The sequence below is a fragment of the Pinus tabuliformis genome, chromosome 6, assembly GCF_031772625.1.
Source record: "Pinus tabuliformis cultivar Carrire ecotype Pingquan chromosome 6, CPIR1, whole genome shotgun sequence".
Taxonomy (NCBI): Eukaryota; Viridiplantae; Streptophyta; class Pinopsida; order Pinales; family Pinaceae; genus Pinus; species Pinus tabuliformis.
The window spans coordinates 748066392-748088669 of record NC_142292.1 but is presented as its reverse complement, the minus strand read 5'-3'; the positions used below and the strand labels follow the sequence as shown (position 1 = coordinate 748088669).

Genomic DNA, 22278 nt, shown 5'->3' with positions numbered 1-22278 from the left:
GCCCTGTTTACTATGAGATTAGAGGATGTTTCCATTGTCTCCAAAAAGATTCTAAGGGCTCCTTCTCTACATTTTTATGATACTAGGACTAGAGATGCCCAACCTTCTTTGTCAAGGAGATCCTTGCATACAGATCTCAACTCTTGCAGGACTTGGCTCACTTCCAAGTTGTTTTGTCTGATAGAAGCAATAAGCAACAAGTAGAGCCTCATTGTGCAACATATGGAAGAATGGTGAGACCTCGCAGTTCACCCCCCACCCCCCTTTCGAGACAAACAAGTATCTTTAAGTTGAACCTGTAGATGTAGTACCATGCGTAGTTAAACTATACTCAGAGAGTCAGAGGGAATGGTTCGAGACAGAGACATTGCAAGGCACCTCCAGCTCACTAGGGCTCCTCCTAGTCGCAACTGAATGGATAGACAATAATCAACAACTTCTTCCTTTTGGCCTCAGATGTTAGGAGATTGTCTTGCTCACCTCCCTCGCCATCGACCATCAGATTCAAGAGATGTTGATTTTATTGGCCTCATCTTCAACTTCCCTTTTGCTTCCTTGGAGTTATAGAATGCAGTAGTGACATACTCCGTACCTCTCATTTTTTTTGTCACTTCATGCGATTTTATACATACTCTAATTGTCTTGAGTCCTTTTATTTCACTTTAGTCTTATTTTGGTCATATTTTAGGTTTTCTAGCCTTCTTAGCTTTGGAGTTACAATGGAGTCGCATTTGCACTCCCTCATGTCTTTTGTTTAGACTGCATGTATCTTTTACTCCCATTGACCTACTCTTGTGGTCTCGCAAGGAGATTAATAACATTAGCTTAGCTTATCCTCTCTAGTCAAGGAAAGATTCAGAGAGAAGGAAGCTTATCCAAATGAGAATAAATTTGACAAGATCCCCCCATTTGTTGTTCCAAGTAAAGATTCCATTGTTTGTTTCTATGTCTATTAAATTTTACTAGTTTAGAAAACCTGTGAAGAGAGAAGCATCTTCATCCAATCTTATTATACCTCCTTTCTTCTCGTTAAGAGGTTTTATTGTATTAAAATATCCTCCAATGATCCATGATTTTACTTCAATGGTGTTGGAAATATTCTATATATTTTGAAGGAGAATGCTTTTGTCTAAAGAAGAATAAGGTCGATAAACATTAGTAATGAAGCTAGTACTTGCAGAGCCTAGTAGATGGAATCTCGCTGTAATAGTTCTTGGAGAAGTGAATGAGTGAAGAAGTGAAACTGTAGGAGGATTCAAAAGAATGGCTATGGCTCTTGAGGTCCCTTGATCATCTTTTGAGTGATTGACTATTTTTCCCAACTTCCTTGGAGATTTTTTCCATTGGTTCCATGGAACATTTAGTTCTTGTAACATCAAATATCTGGAGATTCTAGCATGATTCTGTTTGTGAGGAGTCTTTGTTTGGTCTTACCATTAAGACCCCTTATATTTCAAGAGATGACTTTCATTGATAACTATGAGGGTAGGGTTGGTAGGTCTCTGTCATTAACATTACCTCTACTGCATTGACAAGATTCTCTTCCATTTCCTGTATGAGCTGTTTATTACTTTTCCTACCTGTTTTTGTTATCTTACTTTGCAGGCTTGGTATACTTTTTGTGTAACTGTATATTACTTTTAATCCCAGAAGGAGAAGAAGAAAGATTACCTTGGGCTTGTTGGTGAAGTATTTCTTGAGACTGTATATAGGTTTTCGTAATGATTTGCAGTTTCTATGCAGTAATTGCTACTATATATTTATTCTTCCATTCTAGTGCTAGTGTTTGTCATCTAGTGTTAGTGCTCCTTTTCTTCTGAGTGGTTTTGGTTGTCATCACCCATTTGCATACCTTCAGTTGGATTTTCATGCTCCCTTTTTCCGAATGGCTTTTAGAACAACCAACTCTTGTCTTTTTTGGAGGTGGGTTTCCATTTGTTCTTGGTCTCTTTTCACCACCCTCTGCATGGCCTTCCTCCAACGAGGATTGTATATCTATTACTTTCTATTTTTCTCCCAGGCAACTAGTCTCTTGTCCCTTTTTTGGCAATGTTTCTCCTATTTGTAATTCTAGGAAACCCTTCTTGATATGTTTCTTGCATTGCTTGCATAGGTTGCTCGGTCAAATTAGATGGGCATTATCTAAAGAGATGACCATATTAATGGCATTTCCTGTAGCTAAATAGCTGATTTGAATACTAACTAGGAGTGGCTTCGTTAAATCCATGTATACACAAATGTAGGCGTGTGAGGTGTAGCAACTCTGCCTTGTGATTTTTGAAAGCATAACAAAGGAATGCATAGCATTTCCTATACACTCCATAATATCCTATTCCCAAAATTTCTGAGCATGAGAATAAGGTTGTATCTAAACAGGTGCAGAGTTAAAATCCTCTTTACTAGGATTGGATTGTTCTACCTAGTGTTTCATATAAAGACTAGCTAAGTTGAGGAAATATGGTCCTTCTTGAAAAATTATGTCAACGTCTTCCACATTATTAAAAATGGATGTAAAAAGCCCCTTAGAGCCTAGCATAAGCTCCATATCATCTTTCAGAGTCTAGCTTTTGTAGATCTAACCAATGAGAATTCTTTCCGAGAACCAAATCCCGAGAAATTTGTAAATTAGTGCATGATCTTTCATATACTGATTTCTCTCTCCTATATTATTTGAAATTATTTCAAACACATGGGTTTTTGTTGACTATGGAAGGCAAGATCCCAATTTATTCTTTTTGTGGAAGGAATACATTTGCAGTCATTGATGTTTGTCCTACCTCACAAGGAGTAGAATAACTTGACCATCAAGAATGAAGCTTGATTATTTGCACAACGTGCTACAACATTACTGAAGGAGAGGCCTTCGCCTCCCCCCCATGGGGGAACCATTGTGTGCTCAGAAACCCTAAAGCTGCGGATCCCTAGTGAGAATCCTCAAAGCTCAACTATTGATCCACTCTGATAACATTAGGAAGAACTAGTTAAGAATTCTTCTTTAGTTGGGTAAATGATTGAGATGCTAAAAGGTCATCTTGAGAGTGCTCCCTACCTTTGTGTATACATCATGAACCTTGAACCTTGTTTGCTCACATATATTTATTTATGTAAATAAGATCCAATTTTAAAATAAAAGCTTTATGTTTATTTGTTCGACTATGTGATTATCTTTGTGATTGACTATTATCTAGTCAGATTGACATGTTATTTCTTGATTAACTCTTGACAAAGAGGCTCTCCATTTTGTGTCGAGTTATCATCACACTAAAGCTAATATGATGTATATTTTGTGCCATACCTCTGTCTATATTGATCGTTTTCATCTATAAATCATAATCCTTGGAACCAGAAGTATAACTGATTTAGAATTCCCAAAATCACGAATTGAACCCAAAATTGTATTGGAATTGGCCAATAAAAGTGTTGATGAACTAGTCAACTAAAGAGTACATATAGTAATTGGATTTTAATTATATATTTATATATTCATGAACGTCAATGTAAATCTAAACATTAGATATGGAATATGAAAAATTTGCTATATATAACATGCAATGAGAATATATTAAAAAATGCCATTGAGATATAAGCTATGCAATACATATAAGTGATGCTCTAAATGAAAATACACAAATTGAGGTTCTAAATGGCTTTTGCAGTCCAAAAACAATCATACTATTAATATAAGCATGTACTAGATGTCAAGAAAATCATATTCTAGATTGAGTTAGTCATCGACATCCTTTGCATGGGTAGCTTCAATGTGTTGATTCGAGCCTCTAGCCATATAGCACTAGTGCCAGAATCTTTTGATGGTGGAAGTGGCTCCAAGTCCATCCAAAGTCAACATTTGGAAATTCTACCCGGTTGATTGTGCATGATTGTCTCTAAGGAGGGATGAGTCTCCTCTAAGAAATTAAGATATACAAGAGGTTTTTTTTCTTAACAACTCATTGCACCTATTACCCACCACTTGTGGGCAGTGCATATAGGAGAAATTCTTTCTCCTAGATGGTCCTCAGCTGACAACCAACAACCCCTTGTAGCCACGAGATAGCTCGATGTGCCATTGTCTCTGCCACCTGAGCCAACCATGTGGTCCCTCGCCCACTTATTATGATTGCATGTTTGAAGGTGGGCGCCTTGACCCCAAAGGTATGGCTTTTCATTGGAATAGTTGAGTAATTTTCCTTACTTGTCATTTGCACTTTTGGGCATGGATTGTTGGGGGGATTCGGCAAAAAGAGTTGGCTCGGTCTGTAGTCTTGTCTCCATTGCCCATTTTGTGGTTAGCTTTGTATCCCAGTGTCATGGGACCTCTTTTTCTAGCCATTAACATTAGGGTTGGCACTACATGGGAAATTTGATTTTGGTTGTGTGGTCCCACCTCCCGACACCATATACATCACCCCTTTCCACTCATTTCAATCCCTTTCATCTATTTTCCCATTTGGGTTCACATGTGTCCACTATGTCCACATAGGGTTAGCCTCACCCTCCCCTTGTCCACATCGTGGGTCGGGCCTAGAACGATGTCTTGGAGGTTGATGCAACTAAAAGAAAAGGAAAAGGTATAATCTGGCCACTCTCAACAAGAAATGTACCACAAAATGCAAAGGATGGCCGGGACATACAAAGTTAGCACATGGGAAAAAAGCCAAACATGAGCTCTACCCCTTATCCATGGCCATCACCTTGGTTCTTATGGGCCCTAGATGAGTCAACTCCATCATTAAGGAACCCGTGATTATCCCAACCCCTAGTGGGTGATGAACTGCCCCACCTTAAGGGGGTATCCACTCCTCTATATTACACATCATGCTCTCATCCATTGGAGCCCTGAGTAGTTATGAAGATAAATTTATCAAAGGAAAAAGGCATATGAAGAAGGGTGGAAAAACACAGGCGGGGTAACTCATGTACCACGATTTGCTCCCTCCTACACTCATATACCTAGGTGTGGGCTCCCTTAATTATAACTACCCTTGTACCATGACATGTGGTCTGAATGATTCCCCTAATCCCTACTCCATTCCATCACCATATCATTTGCCACCTACCACTTGAGGGATGTACCATGGACATGTCCCCTCCTTTAAATGTTGAAACCACCTAATAGGGTTGGGGTTGGTCCATTTGGGGCTTGGTCTCCCTATACGGGGTCCTAGCCCTCCAGAGGGCCTCATTGGCACTTGTAGGGTGAGCATTGAGAGCCATGGGCCTCCACCATAACAGACAATATTTCATGGATTCCCAACACCACTCATTCATTGATCGTGTTCCATCTTTTGGATGAGGATGATGCACCTGGTTCAACATTCACAACTGGCTCCACACTTGCAACACACACTTGACAGATGATCCGGGGTCCAGATGAGGGCTTATGTCATCATCCTAGCCCTTATAGATGGTTTACATGCATTTTCGATCCACTTGGAGACCCATGAGGATGTCCTTATGTCCTTCACATGCACTTTGGGCCACCATAAGGATTTGCTTGGAAATCAAGTGCCAACCCCTTGTCCACTATGTTTGAGGTCCATTCTCGCCTCATGGCACACTTAGGACTTCATTAGGCCTTTTCAAAGGCCCAACGACTCACTTTATTGATCATTCGACCCTCTTGAGAGGCTTATTATTATGTTATTGAGCTATCTTGGTGGGCTTGACACCAAGGGATGTTATTATTGCACATTATTTTATTATTTGGGGCTCAATTAGGCCAAATTATGCAAATCAAACTCAGTGATTGTATAAATAGAAGTGAGATGATTCATTTTGATCATCATCACTTGGATTAGATTAGTATCTCTTATGAGATTTTTGCAGTTTTCGCTGAGATGAATTTTTGGTGCTTAGGGCTACTTAGCTCACAGAATTTCATGATCTATGTGTATCTTAACTCCATTAAGCCCAAGCAATAAGGCACTGATTCTCATATCCCTTTGGTGGTCAAGATAACATTTCTTTTGATTCTAGGCGTAAACCCCAGAAAGTCTCCTAGGGAATCACACAAAATCATTTGTAGCCATCCAAAACCCTTGAAAATTGGTCCACTACTGTGCTATAGTTTGCGCAAAAGGTCCTGCATATTTCAAGCAATTCCGACGGTAGAATCGAAAATATAGCAAGCCCTAGCCACAAGACCATTTCTTGCCGTAGGTTGATTTTGGGCTAGTGACCTTATTACGATCATTGCATCAAAATCTCAAAAGAAAATTTGTCCTTTGATCCTCTTCTCTTCCTTAATTAGGTCAAGCCCCTCCTTGGTTGATAAACTCCATACCCTTGACTTGATTTTTGGTCCACTTGGTCCTGTGTGGTCTCGCAACTTTACAATTCCAACTCCATAAAGATCACATAAAGACCAAGTTTCCATAAGGATTTATAAGCCTAGGAATGATCTTTACAAAGATACATTCCCAAACCCTAGCCTCGAGAATCCTCTTAGCACTTCATAGAGAGCCTATCACCGTGCTTTCCAAGCAAGAAAGCCACACAATTGAGTCTCTCTTTTGAATAGGCCTTGGGAATCACCCTTTATCATTGTGATTCATCTTATACCGGGTCCCCTCCCATTGGTGAAAGTACGTAAAGAGCAAGGAGCCTTATCTAAGGTGACAATGGGCTATCGCTCCATTGTTGCCTTTGACCTAGTAGTTGCCCTATAGGATCCCCTCCTAGGACCCCTGCTAGTTTGAGCGGTAACAACACCTCAATTGAAGGTTTCCACTACATGACAACTAAATCACTCAATTGATGTTGATTTGTTTTTTTTTATTCTTTGTGTGAGTGCTCAAAGACAATCAATTACACTTACACCCACAAGCACTACAGTTCTGGCCCAAGATCTGACCTCCGAGAAGGGAGCGTGGTTTGGGCCTTTTTTGGGGGGGGGGGGGGGGGGGGGGGGGGGGGGGGAAGGGAAGTTTGACTACAGCTTCCATACTATCAACAATTTGCCTAAAAATGTCCATTTTGGTTGAGATTTTTGCTGCTGACGCTAATCTAATAATAATAATAATAATATCCATTTTTAAGGTCACAGCCAAGCCAAACACCAAATTGGTGTATGAGACCCCCTTGTTTGTGGGACAAGGGACCCATCTCCGCGCAGCGATTTGACTGCTAAGTCTACGAAGGCATACATACTTTACCTCTCTCTGGTTTTGAACCTGTGACCTCTTAGGAGGAAACACATGCTCTTAACCATTAGCCCACTCAAGCTGTATCTAAAATTCAGTTGGCACATTCTTTCCCAAAAGAAGGAAATGCTTGTTGGTAACTTTGTATGATCACATCCCATGCATTCCTTGTTAGATCATCCTATTATCCCCCCCAAAAGAGCCTTCTCTAGTGAAGAGGGGTAAGAAAAAGAATACTGTATTCAGTAGCAATTCTTGCTTGAAATTTTTGAAAACATTGTAGTTCCATAAAATATGCGTTAACCATTTTTGCTTTATGATGAACCACGTAATACCCATTGGTCAAACTAAAATGGTACAGCTGATCCTTGACCACTATTATTATGAAAAGCGATGACTTATGTACTTGAGACTTCAAGGAAAAATGGGACTTATAGATGCCTTGACACTGCTTAATCCATCTTGTCTCGTGATCCTTAAAGGCCCTCTTCCAATTAAGTCGATTGGGAACTTGAACTCATTACAAAATGTACAAAACTGATTAGACTAATTATCTTGCAAATACAGTAGTTTTTTCTAAAATATACAAACATACAAAATATAATTAAGTTGACTGGGAGCTCTAAATATACAAAATATCACAGAATTGCATTATTGCAAAACTATGAGATTGAATACAAAATAGCTCATAAACATAGATTTGTTCCCCTACACAGAATTGTTGTGTTTAGAAACACAACAATATAGAATGTTAAATCATTGCAAAGAGAGATAAATTCCTTTTTTTTCATTCTTCCATGTGAATAGTGTTACTTTATGTGATCCGGATTCTAAGCAATATGCTCTTGCTGATGCTGAGATATGGACCACGTTGTCCAAATATTTTTACCTATATTTTCTTTTTGATTTTTTCAATACCAATGTCACTCCTGCTAGCGCATTCCACACAGTAATTGCTGATGTGTCATGCACAATTTCTTTTTTCACAATTATTATGAGCAAACAAATTCATTCTATGATTGCTGTAAAACCATGCATTGTCTTGCAGTTGATGGAGGGGCACTTATTACTGACTAGAGTTCTTGTAGAAATACTAGATTGCCGCATTATTGGATCCTCAAAGGTTCCTCATGGTCGACGCTTAGTGTATAAGGTACCTGGCACATTTTTATTATTTTGTTGTGGTTTACTGTATATCTCTGGGTTCAACATTGATTTTGCTTTGCAAATGAATGACAGCTTATCAGTACGTTCCTGTTTCCGGAATCTACTTTCCTTTGGCATGATGAGGAAACCAATGGTCATAGCATACCATCTGGAGTTCAATTTGGTATTATAGGAACATCTCCAGAAAGTGATCGTGTCTTTCAATCAAAATGTGCTACACGGGCAAGCCGTGACAAGGCATTCCAGTTATTGATTTGTTTAGTGACTCATTGTATAGAAAGCCTCCATGAGCTTGTTGAACTGCTGGTCAAAATACACTTTACAGATGACTTAGTTGATTGGGAACAACCATCATCTTATGGACAGAAGACAGCAGGTGGCTATGTTGGGCTTAAGAATGGAGGTGCAACATGTTACATGAATTCTGTTTTTCAACAACTCTTCATGCAACCTGAAGTTCGGAAGACCGTGTTAAGTTGTGTAGAATGTGCTGATGTGGAGAAAAAAAATTCTGTCTTTTTCCAAATACAGGCCATGTTTGGTGCTTTACTAGGCAGCAGTTTGGATCATTACACTCCACAAGGTTTTTGGGGTGCTTTTCGTGATTATGATGGCTCACCTGTAAATATACGAGAACATCAAGATGCATTTGAATTCTTCAATCGGCTTTATGATGCAATTGATGAGACTCTCAAGGCTTATCATCCGGAAACTACATTGTCAAAAATCTTTGGTGGCATATTTGCACAGCAGGTAATGGGACATCATTGGTTCGGAATATTTTATTGAGACTAGCCATTGGTTAGACATGTATTGATTTAATTTGAGTGGATGTTCAATCTGTCAGCATGTTGTTAAACAGTTTTTGAACTAGAAACCACCACTGGTAGGATTTGATCTCTCTGTCAAGTTGCTTTTTGAGATTTGTGAAGATCCATATTCCCATCAGGAGATGTTTGACTGCTAGATAGTTTTGACTTCCATTTGTTTTTCTGATGTACTAAATAATTTTTTGCTGAAAACTATTTGATTTTGATTTTCAGGTTATTTGTCGTGGTTGTCGTCACAAAAGTGAGAGAGAAGAACCATTTGCCGCAATTAGTGTTGATGTTAAGAATAAGAAGAATTTAATCGAATCGCTTAAATCATTTGTCCAGGGGGATTTACTTGAGGGTGAAAATGCATACTATTGTGAGAAATGTAACAAGAAGGTTGATGCTTTAAAGCGAACATGTATAAAATCGTTGCCAAATACACTAGTAATCCACCTGAAGCGTTTTGACTTTGATTATGAGACAATGCAAAGACTGAAGTTGAAAGACCGATTTGAGTTTCCGATCCACCTGGATATGAAACCATTTACTGTAGAAGGTCTTGCTTTACAAGAGAATGAAAATTTGGAAATTACTGATTCCAAAAATTCGGATAATGGCTCTATAGAAGCTAGCAGTGAGCATACAACTGTTAGTGAAGGCAATCGAATTGTCCCTGGTGTTTCCATACCAGATTCATTTTATCAGTATGATCTTGTTGGTGTTGTTGTTCACACTGGAACGGCATTTGCTGGGCATTACTATTCATATATAAAGGAACGCCCTGGAGATGGTCTTCTCAATTGTCGGAGAGCAGGAACTGGAGGGTATGTAGCTGATGCGAAGTGGTAATTGACATATGTCCTCAATTTTATAGTCTTATGTGGTTGTTTTCTTACTAGAATCTAGAGAGACTTCCATCTTTTTCTGATCTTTGGAAGGTCTCTTCTAATTGTTTGTTTATTCTCAATATGATATAGACAAAATCCAGACACTCAAATTAGTGTCATTTGTTATATACAGTCAAGTTACATTTGATTTGCAGACAAATTACCAGTCATGTATGCATTGTGTTGCCATTCAAACTCTCTCTTAACAGGAGAAGTCCTAACCACAGTGGCAGAGCCTAGAGGCAACTCTCAGGTAAGCCACCCACTGTCACCATGGTGGCGTTATGCCACACTTCAGATTACGGAGAAGGCTTTTTAGCCCATGGGGGAATCTCTATGGTCAAATTTAGTGAGTTCATCATAATGGTGTGAGTTATCAGTAACTTGACTTACGAAAAACTTGCTTATGAAGATCAATTTGATTTATAGAATTAATGATCATAAGAAGTGCAAGGAGTCCTAGTAAAATGTTGGAAAAGTTCAACCAAGATCAAATAACATGAATTTTCCAAAGAAAGTTTCGTGCAATTGTCCAAATGTATAAACCGTAAATCATCCATGTCACGAGCTTTTGAAGTTATTAGGATAAAACTGTATGAGTGAGTTGCTTTTTCTCAAAATAGCAGAAGCTAAAGTTTTCATCCATGTGACTTGCCACAAAACAATACCATTTTAATTAAGCTAAAATTTCACTGATCAGATTTGGACAAATGAAAGAATTTTAAATGCTAAAGCACCACAAACTCATCTCAGTGTTGTGATTTCAAAATTTGTATGAGAGGAAACAGCAATAAGATAAGATAATTCTTATTAATGTCCAACAAATGACAAGTGGCTGAATGGAACTGAAGAAGAGTACAATCCGTATGAGCACAATGTGGGAGTGTAAGTGCAGCTCCTAGAAAATGCTGAAAATAACATAAAGAAAGAATGAAACAAGCGGTAGTGCTGCTGCCACATGCATATAAAATAATCCACAGGTAAGAAAACTTTGCTGGAGGGATAAACAAATGACAAGAGACTTATCATTGAATTCCTAGACTTATATGCTTCTTTGCTAATTTCTTGCTTCGAATCTTGCCCAGGGTTCTCCTCTTTGTAATCTTCAACATCTGTTATTCCATTCACAGTATCATTGCATTTGCTGTACAAAAGTTCCATATTCTGATATTTTGCTTCCAGTGCTGCTTTTTCTTCCAAAAAATTGGACACTGGTTCATCATGTTCAGCAGGCATTTCTTGCAATGGTTTCACTTGCTTATTAATTTGGGAGGTATGATTCAAAATATTCTGAGGAGGTTCCAACGGCATTTTGCAACTAAATGTGGGGATAAAAAAGAATTGTTGCATGCAAAGGATAATTTATAGGAGTATATGTAAGAATCACCCTTCTGCTGACTGACACTGTTTCCCCTTGGGCGTCATCACTGGCAGAAGGGGAGCCCCTCCAGTCGGCGCCAATGTGATGATATCCTTTCTCAATTGTGGCTTAGAACCATGATAGACCATACATCTCAGAATTGAAATTAGTAAAGGAAAGAATTATCCAATCATGGACCATGTCAATATATCTTATGTGTGTGTAAACCTTTAAAAGATGTTCCAACGATAAACTGCCAAATCCAGTTGTGAGCGTAATGTTCAAAGATCACTCATCACCAACCAAGCATTAATTCTGAAATTGCAAGGTCAATATTTGGAATGTTTAATGTCTGCAGTGTATATTAAGTCAAGGCAACTCAACTATGAACAGATCCATAACCACAGAACCGGTCCAAACACAGTGTGACCTAAGTTATTTGTCTTGGGTTGGCAACAAAGAAAATTTCAGTGATGAAATTCTGTACCAGTTGTGAGCTTAATGTTCAAAGATCACTCATCGCCAACCAAGCATTAATTCTGAAATTCCAATGTCAATATTTGGAATGATTTAGGTCTGCAGTGTATATTAAATCAAGGTAACTGAACTATGAACAGATCTATAACTACAGAACCGGTCCAAACACAGTGTGACCTAAGTTACTTGTCTTGGGCTTGAGTTCGACTTTGATGACCTTCAACAAAGAAAAATTCAGTGATGAAATGATGCAGCCCAGGCCACTCCCAAGCCGCTACTACCAGGATCTTTCTCCCATCATGCATATAAAGTTTTATAAACCATGCTTTATAGACCTTGCTTGTTTGATACGCAGGCTCTTCATACAATTTCTAAAAGAAACGTATCAAATATGTGGATTCAATATATGTATATTTACTTACGCATGTCCACATCATAATTCTACACAGATGTGCAAATGGCATCATAATGGCACATTCTTCCCCTTTAATTTGGTCTCACGCTGGCTATCGGCTGGTTCTCATCATAACACAGTATCATATGACTATCTATATATCGCCTTCGTGCTACACCGAATATGTAGAATCGGTATATATGAACATCCCTTACCATGCATAAGGCATATACATGCCTCTGCTCCTCCAATTCGACGCAGCTATAACTCAGTACTCTTACTTAGAAGCCGCCTTCAATTACGCCGCTGTCCAACTATCTTATGTAGTCGAAATATATATAACAGTCACAGGTTAACTGTCGGCCACAGGCATGACAAACTTATAGAACCTTCTCTTTACGCCAATGAAGTTTCCCGCGCAAGTAAACATATCGCAGGCATATAAACAATGAACTTTCAAACTGATATCCTCCGGAACTGATATTTTCTTATGCAATGGTTATATATCTCCACGGTTCCGCTGCGACTCTGATTTAATTAGCCGTGGCTCCACCTCTGCATGACGGTTCTGTCTCATGCAGTATTGCGCAAGCAACCGCCGGCCGATAACCTTGTATGCGGGTTTAATATGTCGCTGCCAATCATGACTTTCGTTCTTCCTCCATATATATAGTGATCAATACTTACACGGTTCCGCTGTTCGACCAATAATGCCGATGACCATATACATCCGCCGATGAATATACAGGCAGACATATAACTCGGACAACCACAGTTAGTAATTAAAGCGCATGCACAACACACATCTTCGGCAATTAAACATACATACACAGCATTTAGAATGCGCTGTCCGCCCACAGAGTTAGTTATATATCAAAGGAAATTCGATGATGCCATATCTCAGAATTCACTAACCACAATCATGTCCATGCAAATCATACTTATATTCACATAAAACAAATATTCACAAGAGGTTTACATTCATGGCCAGATATGCAAATCTATGGCCCTTTTACAAACTGCCCAAAGGCTCTCAAGGAGAACTTCTCACACTCACTCCCTCACTCTCACACTTCCCTTGCCTTCAATGCCTATGAGGCTCCATAATTTATTAAACTTAGCATGATAAAAAAATCCCAAAATCACTCAACTAAAAGCTCTAACTCTACATGCAATGCATACACATGGAAAAGCATCTTTTCAGCTTTATTCCTGTTCTAAAATAGAAAACTATCCTTATCCCTTAAAGATCCACATCCACTCCTTTATGCCTAAAAGCTCTCCTAGTTTTATTTGAGAATATCTAATTAACTAATGCATGACCCCTATTTCTATTATTTACAATAATTTCCTTTTTGGCTGGATGCTCCCGCATCATACTCCCAAGGTAGAAAAATTCATGATCTCCTGATCATGTGTTCAGCTCCATGTTTGCCTGGATCCCATATCTTGTGTTGTAACTTTCCATTTGCCGCTGCTTCTGTCTGTTCTTCTCCAGGTCTCCATATTTTATGCTGCTTTGCTCCACTAGCTGTACTCTTGCAATCTTCTGCTGTCTTCCTCTTGCTGTTTCTCTTTTGTTTCACTGCTGCTGGTCTCTTCCGGAATTTCTTCATCATCATCCGCCTCATCATTTCAATCTCTTTGTCTAGCAGATTTTCTCCAGCTTCTTCAGTAAGACCTGTACTCACAAAACAATTGTTAGAATAAAAAATATAAGACCTCAGTGCCTCTTTTGCTGCTAGTGTCGCTCCACATGTTGCTCTAGCCGTCACTATGAATGTTGCTGCCTCCCAAACTTCCTGTCCCTCTGCAACATTCATTTGCTTGTCACCTGCAATTTCATTTTCAACTTTTTCCTCAGCTTTCGCTGGCAACACTTCAATATGCTGCTCTGAGTTTCTTCCGAGCTCCTCTGTCAGCACATCAGTATGCTGATTCGCATTCACCATGAGACTGTCAGCTACTCTCGCCTTCTTATCATCTATCTCTAGGATATCTTTCTGCTCTCGTGCACTGTACTGAACTCTTTCTTCTGCAATCTCCCTGTCATATCTTGGATTTTCCAACCAGTACTCTAACAATGCAATTTCTCTATGGCATTGTTGTAGCATCTCATCATCACTTACAGTCCCTGCATTCACACACAAGCTGTGAGTTTGAAAATCACAGAGTTCAACAGTCTCAACTGTTGCTTTACTTATCCATGCTATAGACTCATCCACTTCTTCTGCATCCACACGAACTTCCTCTTGTGCTGTAACAGTTGCACAAGGTTGCACATCCTCCTCAGTAAAACCTGTAATCACATCACAATTGTCAGCTACAAAAATACATGGTTTTACATTATCCATCTGATCTGGATTTTCCCAATAACTCAAGAAATCATCAATGATCTTCTCCTCTGTTAACTGCATGCTTATCTGTAAATCTCTTTTCTGCTGTAGTCTCTGCCACTTCACTCTCTTCCTCATCAATAACCCATATCTCTGGTCTTTCTCATTTTCCCGTAACAACTCCATCAATAGCTCAAGCTGAACTGCTATCTCAACTTTCTCTTTCTCATACTCTTCTTGAGTCAACTGCTGTCTTATGCCATTCGCCTTGGCATATTTCTTCTCTTTGTTTCTGTGGCCTCTTTCTGAACCTCTGCTCTCTCCTTTATGACCTTCAGTAGTCATCTCCTTCGCCATAAGTTCCTCACCTATGAGTTGCATGAAGCTTCTACCACAGCAAGCTCTCTTGCTGCCACTTACCTCACCAATCCTTCCCTCCGGATCTGGTCTTTTGGTAATCATTGGTCCTCTGCTGGAACCTTTCGAGCATCCTCTACTGCTCCTGTAAGCTTCTCTCATCTGCAACTTTATTCAACCTCTGTTGATTCTCCTTTGCAACAAGCCTCTGCAACAGCTAGTCCTCCTGGCTGCAATCTTACCTCACTAAGCTCTCCTTACTTAGTCTTTTGGTAAGCACGGTCCTTTGTCTGGAACCTTCTCCTGAGCAACACCTTTGCTCCCTCTAGGCTTCTGCAATCTCCTTCTCTCTCCTGAGAACACTTCAGTTGTCCTCTTTATCCAATTCCTTATTGGATTCTTCAGGTTCACTGCCACTTCTCTGCAACCATAAACTTCAATTACAAATTTCAAATCAGAAAAATAATCTCACCTCTTAAGATCTTGCATGATCTTGTCCTCCCTTTTTTTCTGCAATCCTGTTCACTTGTGTAGTCTGCATATCAAATTTAAAAATCATTCATCACACTTCAATTCTAAAAAAAAACAAACATCTTTAGTTGAGCATTCTAGCTCTGATACCACCTGATGCAGCCCAGGCCACTCCCAAGCCGTTACTACCAGGATCTTTCTCCCATCATGCATATAAAGTTTTATAAACCATGCTTTATAGACCTTGCTTGTTTGATACGCAGGCTCTTCATACAATTTCTAAAAGAAACGTATCAAATATGCGGATTCATTATATGTATATTTACTTACGCATGTCCGCATCATAATTCTACACAGATGTGCAAATGGCATCATAATGGCGCATTCTTCCCCTTTAATTTGGTCTCACGCTGGCTATCGGCTGGTTCTCATCATAACACAATATCATATGACTATCTATATATCGCCTTCGTGCTACACCGAATATGTAGAATCGGTATATATGAACATCCCTTACCATGCATAAGGCATATACATGCCTCTGCTCCTCCAATTTGATGCAGCTATAACTCAGTGCTCTTACTTAGAAGCCGCCTTCAATTATGCCGCTGTCCAACTATCTTATGTAGTCGAAATATATATAACAGTCACAGGTTAACTGTCGGCCACAGGCATGACAAACTTATAGAACCTTCTCTTTACGCCAATGAAGTTTCCCGCGCAAGTAAACATATCGCAGGCATATAAACAATGAACCTTCAAACTGATATCCTCCGGAACTGATATTTTCTTATGCAATGGTTATATACCTCCACGGTTCCGCTGCGACTCTGATTTAATTAGCCGTGGCTCCACCTCTGCATGACGGTTCTGTCTCATGCAGTATTGTGCAAGCAACCGCCGGCCGATAACCTTGTATGCGGGTTTAATATGTCGCTGCCAATCATGACTTTCGTTCTTCCTCCATATATATAGTGATCAATACTTACACGGTTCCGCTGTTCGACCAATAATGCCGATGACCATATACATTCGCCGATGAATATACAGGCAGACATATAACTCGGACAGCCACAGTTAGTAATTAAAGCGCATGCACAACACACATCTTTGGCAATTAAACATACATACACAGCATTTAGAATGCGCTGTCCGCCCACAGAGTTAATTATATATCAAAGGAAATTCGATGATGCCATATCTCAGAATTCACTAACCACAATCATGTCCATGCAAATCATACTTATATTCACATAAAACAAATATTCACAAGAGGTTTACATTCATGGCCAGATATGCAAATCTATGGCCCTTTCACAAACTGCCCGAAGGCTCTCAAGGAGAACTTCTCACACTCACTCCCTCACTCTCACACTTCCCTTGCCTTCAATGCCTATGAGGCTCCATAATTTATTAAACTTAGCATGATAAAAAAATCCCAAAATCACTCAACTAAAAGCTCTAACTCTACATGCAATGCATACACATGGAAAAGCATCTTTTCAGCTTTATTCTTGTTCTAAAATAGAAAACTATCCTTATCCCTTAAAGATCCACATCCACTCCTTTATGCCTAAATTCAAAAGGCCTCTCCACGCTAATACAGTCTCGGACACTCACACAATTGTGTGTTGAAAAAAAACGACAAACAACCGGATTCTGTAATGAACACACATCATCAGCACTTCATGCGATTCAATGTTATATAACACCGATTTCTGCAACCACGTGCAGAACCATATCTCAGAAATTGTTAAACACAACCATGTCCATGCAAATCATACTTATATTCACATAAAACAAATATTCACAAGAGGTTTACATTCATGGCCAGATATACAAATCTATGGCCCTTTTACAACTGCCCGAAGGCTCCCAAGGAGAACTTCTCACACTCACTCCCTCACTCTCACACTTCCTTTGCCTTCAATGCCTATGAGGCTCCATAATTTATTAAACTTAGCATGATAAAAAAATCCCAAAATCACTCAACTAAAAGCTCTAACTCTACATGCAATGCATACACATGGAAAAGCATCTTTTCAGCTTTATTCCTGTTCTGAAATAGAAAACTATCCTTATCCCTTAAAGATCCACATCCACTCCTTTATGCCTAAAAGCTCTCCTAGTTTTATTTGAGAATATCTAATTAACTAATGCATGACCCCTATTTCTATTATTTACAATAATTTCCTTTTTGGCTGGATGCTCCCGCATCATGAAATTCAATATTAAATTCCACATATACAAAATTTCGAAAATCATAAAAATATATGAAATAAAATAAAAAATTGTTGTTCCAGTTTCCTATTAGAGAACAATTCATCTAACAACTTAAAATATATATCGTATCATATTATTTCATTAGAAACAAGGTTTATTGTTTATATATAAAGGCACTGATAACAATAACAAATTGCACCATAATTAATAAGGATAAGATTGTTTAGCCATGGTTATCAAATGGGATATAGAGTTTACCTTTTATACATTAAATTAATACCTTTTAGGACAATATGAGACCCTATAATGTGATTGAGAGACGGACTAAATAAAATTAAATTGTGATAAATTACATTTGATTATCATTAGCACTGTTGATAATATTGGCGATATTCGAAAATATCATGATATTTTCGGCAAAACGATATATCGCCGAGAAAATATCGGCAAAATATTGCCATATTTTGAAAATATCGGCAAAATATCGTCATATTTTGAAAATATCGGCAAATGTGAATGCGAATCCATTTTATTTTCCCGTCTTAAACGATCCTCTCATTCACGATCGTTGTCTCATGGATCTTTCCCTCAGCGAACTCATTTTCATCGAAAGATAAAACATATTATCATTTTTTCTCGTCGAAATTCACTGAAAAGTATCTGGTCGTTGAAGGATCCTAAAATTCACTATGTTAGATATGGCGAAAGACCTATTATAGCTATAAAGGGTGCTGATCTCCTAGTTAAAAAATGTAGATATTATCTTCTAATTTTTCGGCAATTTTATTTCCATCTTTGGTCCGAACCGTATAGGGTCTGTTCTCATCAATTATCCAAGAATTGTTCTTCTTCTCCAGGTTATTTTTTGAGGGTTCGGATGAACCCTCTTTTGGTCAGAACCAAAACGCTAGATGAGTTATTCATCCCCGTTCTTATTACCAATGAAATGGATCCAATAGTTCCGATTGTACCAATAATTGGATTATTGGCTACAGAAAAATTCTGTGACATATCAGGGCGGCCAATTAGTAAATTGTCTTGGACCAGTCTAACAGATGATGATATCCTCGATCGATTCGATCAAATTTGGAGAAATCTTTTTCATTACTACAGTGGATCCTTTGATCGAGATGGTTTATATCGTATAAAGTATATACTTTTATTATCATGTGCTAAAACTTTAGCCTGTAAACATAAAAGTACGATACGTGTAGTTCGGAAGGAATTAGGTCCAGAACTCTTTAAAAAATCGTTTTCAAAAGAACGAGAATTTGATTCTCTGCCTTTTTCATCAAAAGCGGCGGCCCGTTCGCAGAGAGAACGAATTTGGCATTCAGATATTCCCCAGATAAATCCCCTTTATCGTCATATTTTGAAAATATCGCCATATTTTGAAAATATCGGCTATGTTTAAAAATCTGAAAAAATTGATTTTTTATGCTTGCCGATATTTACGCCGATATTGCTGATAAGATGTTTTCTGGAGCCTCGCCGATATTATGCCGATACCAATATTATCAACACTGATCATTAGTGTAGGACGTGTGTTCTGCAAATGATGCTGGAAAGGAATGAAAACAATAGTAGCATTTGGATGGCTAAAGCCTCGGGGGAAATGAAAATCACACGTAGCAGGCAGCTAGAGTTTGATTTTTTCAGAAACTATTTTTATACTCTGCCGAATTCTGTTCCTGACATCGACTTTCAGTGAACCCGTGTGCTTACAGGCAAATTTCCAACGTCTACTTTCATTGAATCCGCACACTTACAGGCAAATTTCCAAGGTCAACTTTCATTGAATTCGCATGCTTTATTCTATTTGGAGTTTGAGTTTGAGATCAAGTTTGGGTTCAATTTGCAATTTACGGAACTGAAGTTGAACTTGTTCGAAAAATCTTCACATTCAATGAATTTTGGATTTCAAGCCAAAAATGGGCAGAATGTGGTGACTTAGAGTGTGAAAATGGATTAAATCCGAGCTATTTACATTCCTAGCTATGTGTAAAGTCCGTAGGGAACAGTGAGCAATACTCAGTGATTATTACGGGTCAATTTATGCCTCAGGCATCTGTTCATATGTTAATGCGTTAAGATTCAAGCTCACTTCTCAAAGTGGTGATTCATTGAACTAACAAATCAGAACAAGTGTTTGATTTAAGACATTCAAAAGATTTGATTTCAGAGTTATGAACTAGTCACCGACGAGATAAGGAAACAGACCTGTAAACGTAAAGCCAGGACTTACATCTGCTTTTAGTTCCTTAAGTGTGTTAAAAACCACAGATTTAGTTTGAGTCTGTTCTTCAGTGCCAAATGCAGGGGTAAACACAGCGAAGGGATGCTGCACAAATCTGCCAAATTGTTTGGTTATTATGGCATTAATTAAGTTTGTATGAAATATGTGTAGCAATAAACCATGAGACATTCAAGAAATTCAAATCCCCTACATCATAAATGAGTTCCGATTTATAATTCAAATCCCATATATCATAAAGCATTGGAAGAGGATTTTTAGCAAATCTGTTTAAGACCACTGGAAATTGCAGAAGAAAATTATCTTCAAATCTTTGTGAGCAGCAGTGATCAATAATAAAATAGTGAATCATTTGAGCCTTAACAGCAGATCACAAAAAGGTTTTAAGCATCGATTCTCTACTCGTTAATATGAGGATCAGAAAGAGGACCAAAAGTTGCAAAAGAGATGAATAATGTGTGCCAAACCAGTGTCAAACCCTTATATAGCAGTTTACTTCTGAATAATGTTTTTAATTCTGTCCGCAATAGTAGACCCACCAAGGGTTGCTTCCCAAAAGAAGTCGGAAATACCCAGTCATTTAGCTGTTTGTGGCTTTTAGATGCCAGTCACGTGAAACACACCACACAAATTTGCTCAGAAATCTCTTAAGTGATGTGTGATATATTTTATCTGAAGAGAAAAGTATGACAGCAAATCAATTTAAGATCTAGCTAGTAAATGCAGAGATTTGCAGAATTCAAAATTTCCAGTTAACAATCTAAATCTAATAATTTAAACCCGTCAAATCTTAGACCAGTGCTTGACTTTCACTTGGGTTGTGGTGCTCACAATGAGGGATTCAAGGCAACCATAAGGTTTTACCCAAAAAGTTCCCTCAAGAGACACTTAGATGCTCCACGATCTTGGTGGAGACGAGAGTGTATGACTAACTCTTCCAAGTAGCAAGAAGTGGCTTCTATCCTATCTTAAAGTAAGGGTTTGAAACTGAATGAATATTTAATAAATTGAATACCTAGATCTAGGAATAAATGGCGAAGGACCAAGAAGTAATTTTTACATCATGAAGTTTCTCCAGCTATAGCAAATTTACTCTTCTCGTGGCTCCTTGATCCACCTCATACAGAAGCTCTTGTTAACATTATACAAGCAAAACCTTAAAAAATGATCAAGATAGACTTAAAACACAAGTATATGATAGACAAGGTGCTTTCTCATATTCTTCAACTGGTTACAAATGAAAGAGATGCCCTCTTTTGTAGATAAGGAGCCAATACTCAAACCATGGGTGGGAAATCATGTGCCAACAAAATACCATATTCAAATCAGTGTTATTGCAACTGGTGGAACTGGTCAGTCCGACTAGCTTGGAGGCAAGACCTGTTTCAATTGGTGCTTTAGATCGTTTTATGTCAATTCAGAACCAAACTGAACTGTTCCATACAATGCTGTACCATGCAACTAGGGACACCAAAAACCTAATTAAAAAAAATACAAAAAATTATCAGGAGCTCAACTGTATAATCCCTTTGAATTTTTAAATATTATTTCATGCTTTTCTCTTAATATACAATGCAATGGTTCTTTCAATTTTATGCTTTTCCAGTATTGCTAGCTAAAGATAAAAATAAATGGAAATTTATATTAATGTCTGGTAGAGATGAAATAGGTCAAGGCGACTTCCTTCAATGGAACAGTGGACTTCATCCTGACAGGGTTCTTTCTTTTTCCTAGGTGGATGTCATTTGATGATAAGCAAGTTCAAGCATATGATCTCAAAAATTTAGAAAAGGATTGCTTTGGAGGAAAATTTACTGTTGATGTTTATGACAACTTCCTCAAAACAAATTCTCCACAAGTAAGAATATTCTCTAGATTCGAAGCACTGTTGAATTTCATTCTAATTTATGATTTTTCCTCGTTCTTTGTTTTTCATTTGCATATTTATCTTGAGCATATTGCTTGCAGGAATATGATAAGCCGAATAGTGCATATATGCTTCTGTATGAACGAGCAAGATCTGAGGTAGAGAAAGCAATTATTTTCTTTTAGTTTGTTGAAATGTAAACATTTATTCCTTCTTTCTGTACTCTTATTTAATAGCGGGCTATGTGGTTGGCAGGTCTTTTTGGATTCCCCTGCACCAAGTGCTAATTCTTGCATAAAAGGTTTTTCACGTATGCATTAATTCTGTCGTTATTTCCTCTTTGTTTTTGAGACTCTGTCCTAAATCAGTTTTCTTCTTGCCATTGTGTACAAGATGAAGATGGAGATGCGTTGATGAAAGAGATCCAGCAAGTGGAATCAACAGAAAAGTACGAGCTTCCTACATTCTCCAAATACACTTTTATTGCCTTTGTTGGGCTGAAAATGTTATAGTATTTAGCATGTGTTT

General features: G+C 38.3%; 1 protein-coding gene across 13 annotated transcripts in view; it reads left to right on the top strand.

Moving 5' to 3' along the window:
- The window catches only part of LOC149260897 (uncharacterized), a 291502-nt gene that overhangs the window by 158945 nt on the left and 110279 nt on the right, over nt 1–22278 (top strand). For 8 of the 13 annotated variants that reach the window (XR_016258345.1, XR_016258344.1, XM_089421306.1 and 5 more), the window contains 7 exons: nt 8191–8295; nt 8382–9062; nt 9353–9969; nt 21618–21741; nt 21852–21908; nt 22006–22060; nt 22144–22198. Coding sequence is in view for 11 of the 13 variants with exons in the window: in XM_089421306.1 (XP_089277432.1) it covers nt 8191–8295; nt 8382–9062; nt 9353–9969; nt 21618–21741; nt 21852–21908; nt 22006–22060; nt 22144–22198 (1694 nt within the window). In the remaining 2 variants the exon portion in view is untranslated. The remainder of the gene's footprint in view (nt 1–8190; nt 8296–8381; nt 9063–9352; nt 9970–21617; nt 21742–21851; nt 21909–22005; nt 22061–22143; nt 22199–22278) is intronic. The other 5 variants (XM_089421311.1, XM_089421335.1, XM_089421309.1 and 2 more) reach the window with 3 other exon arrangements.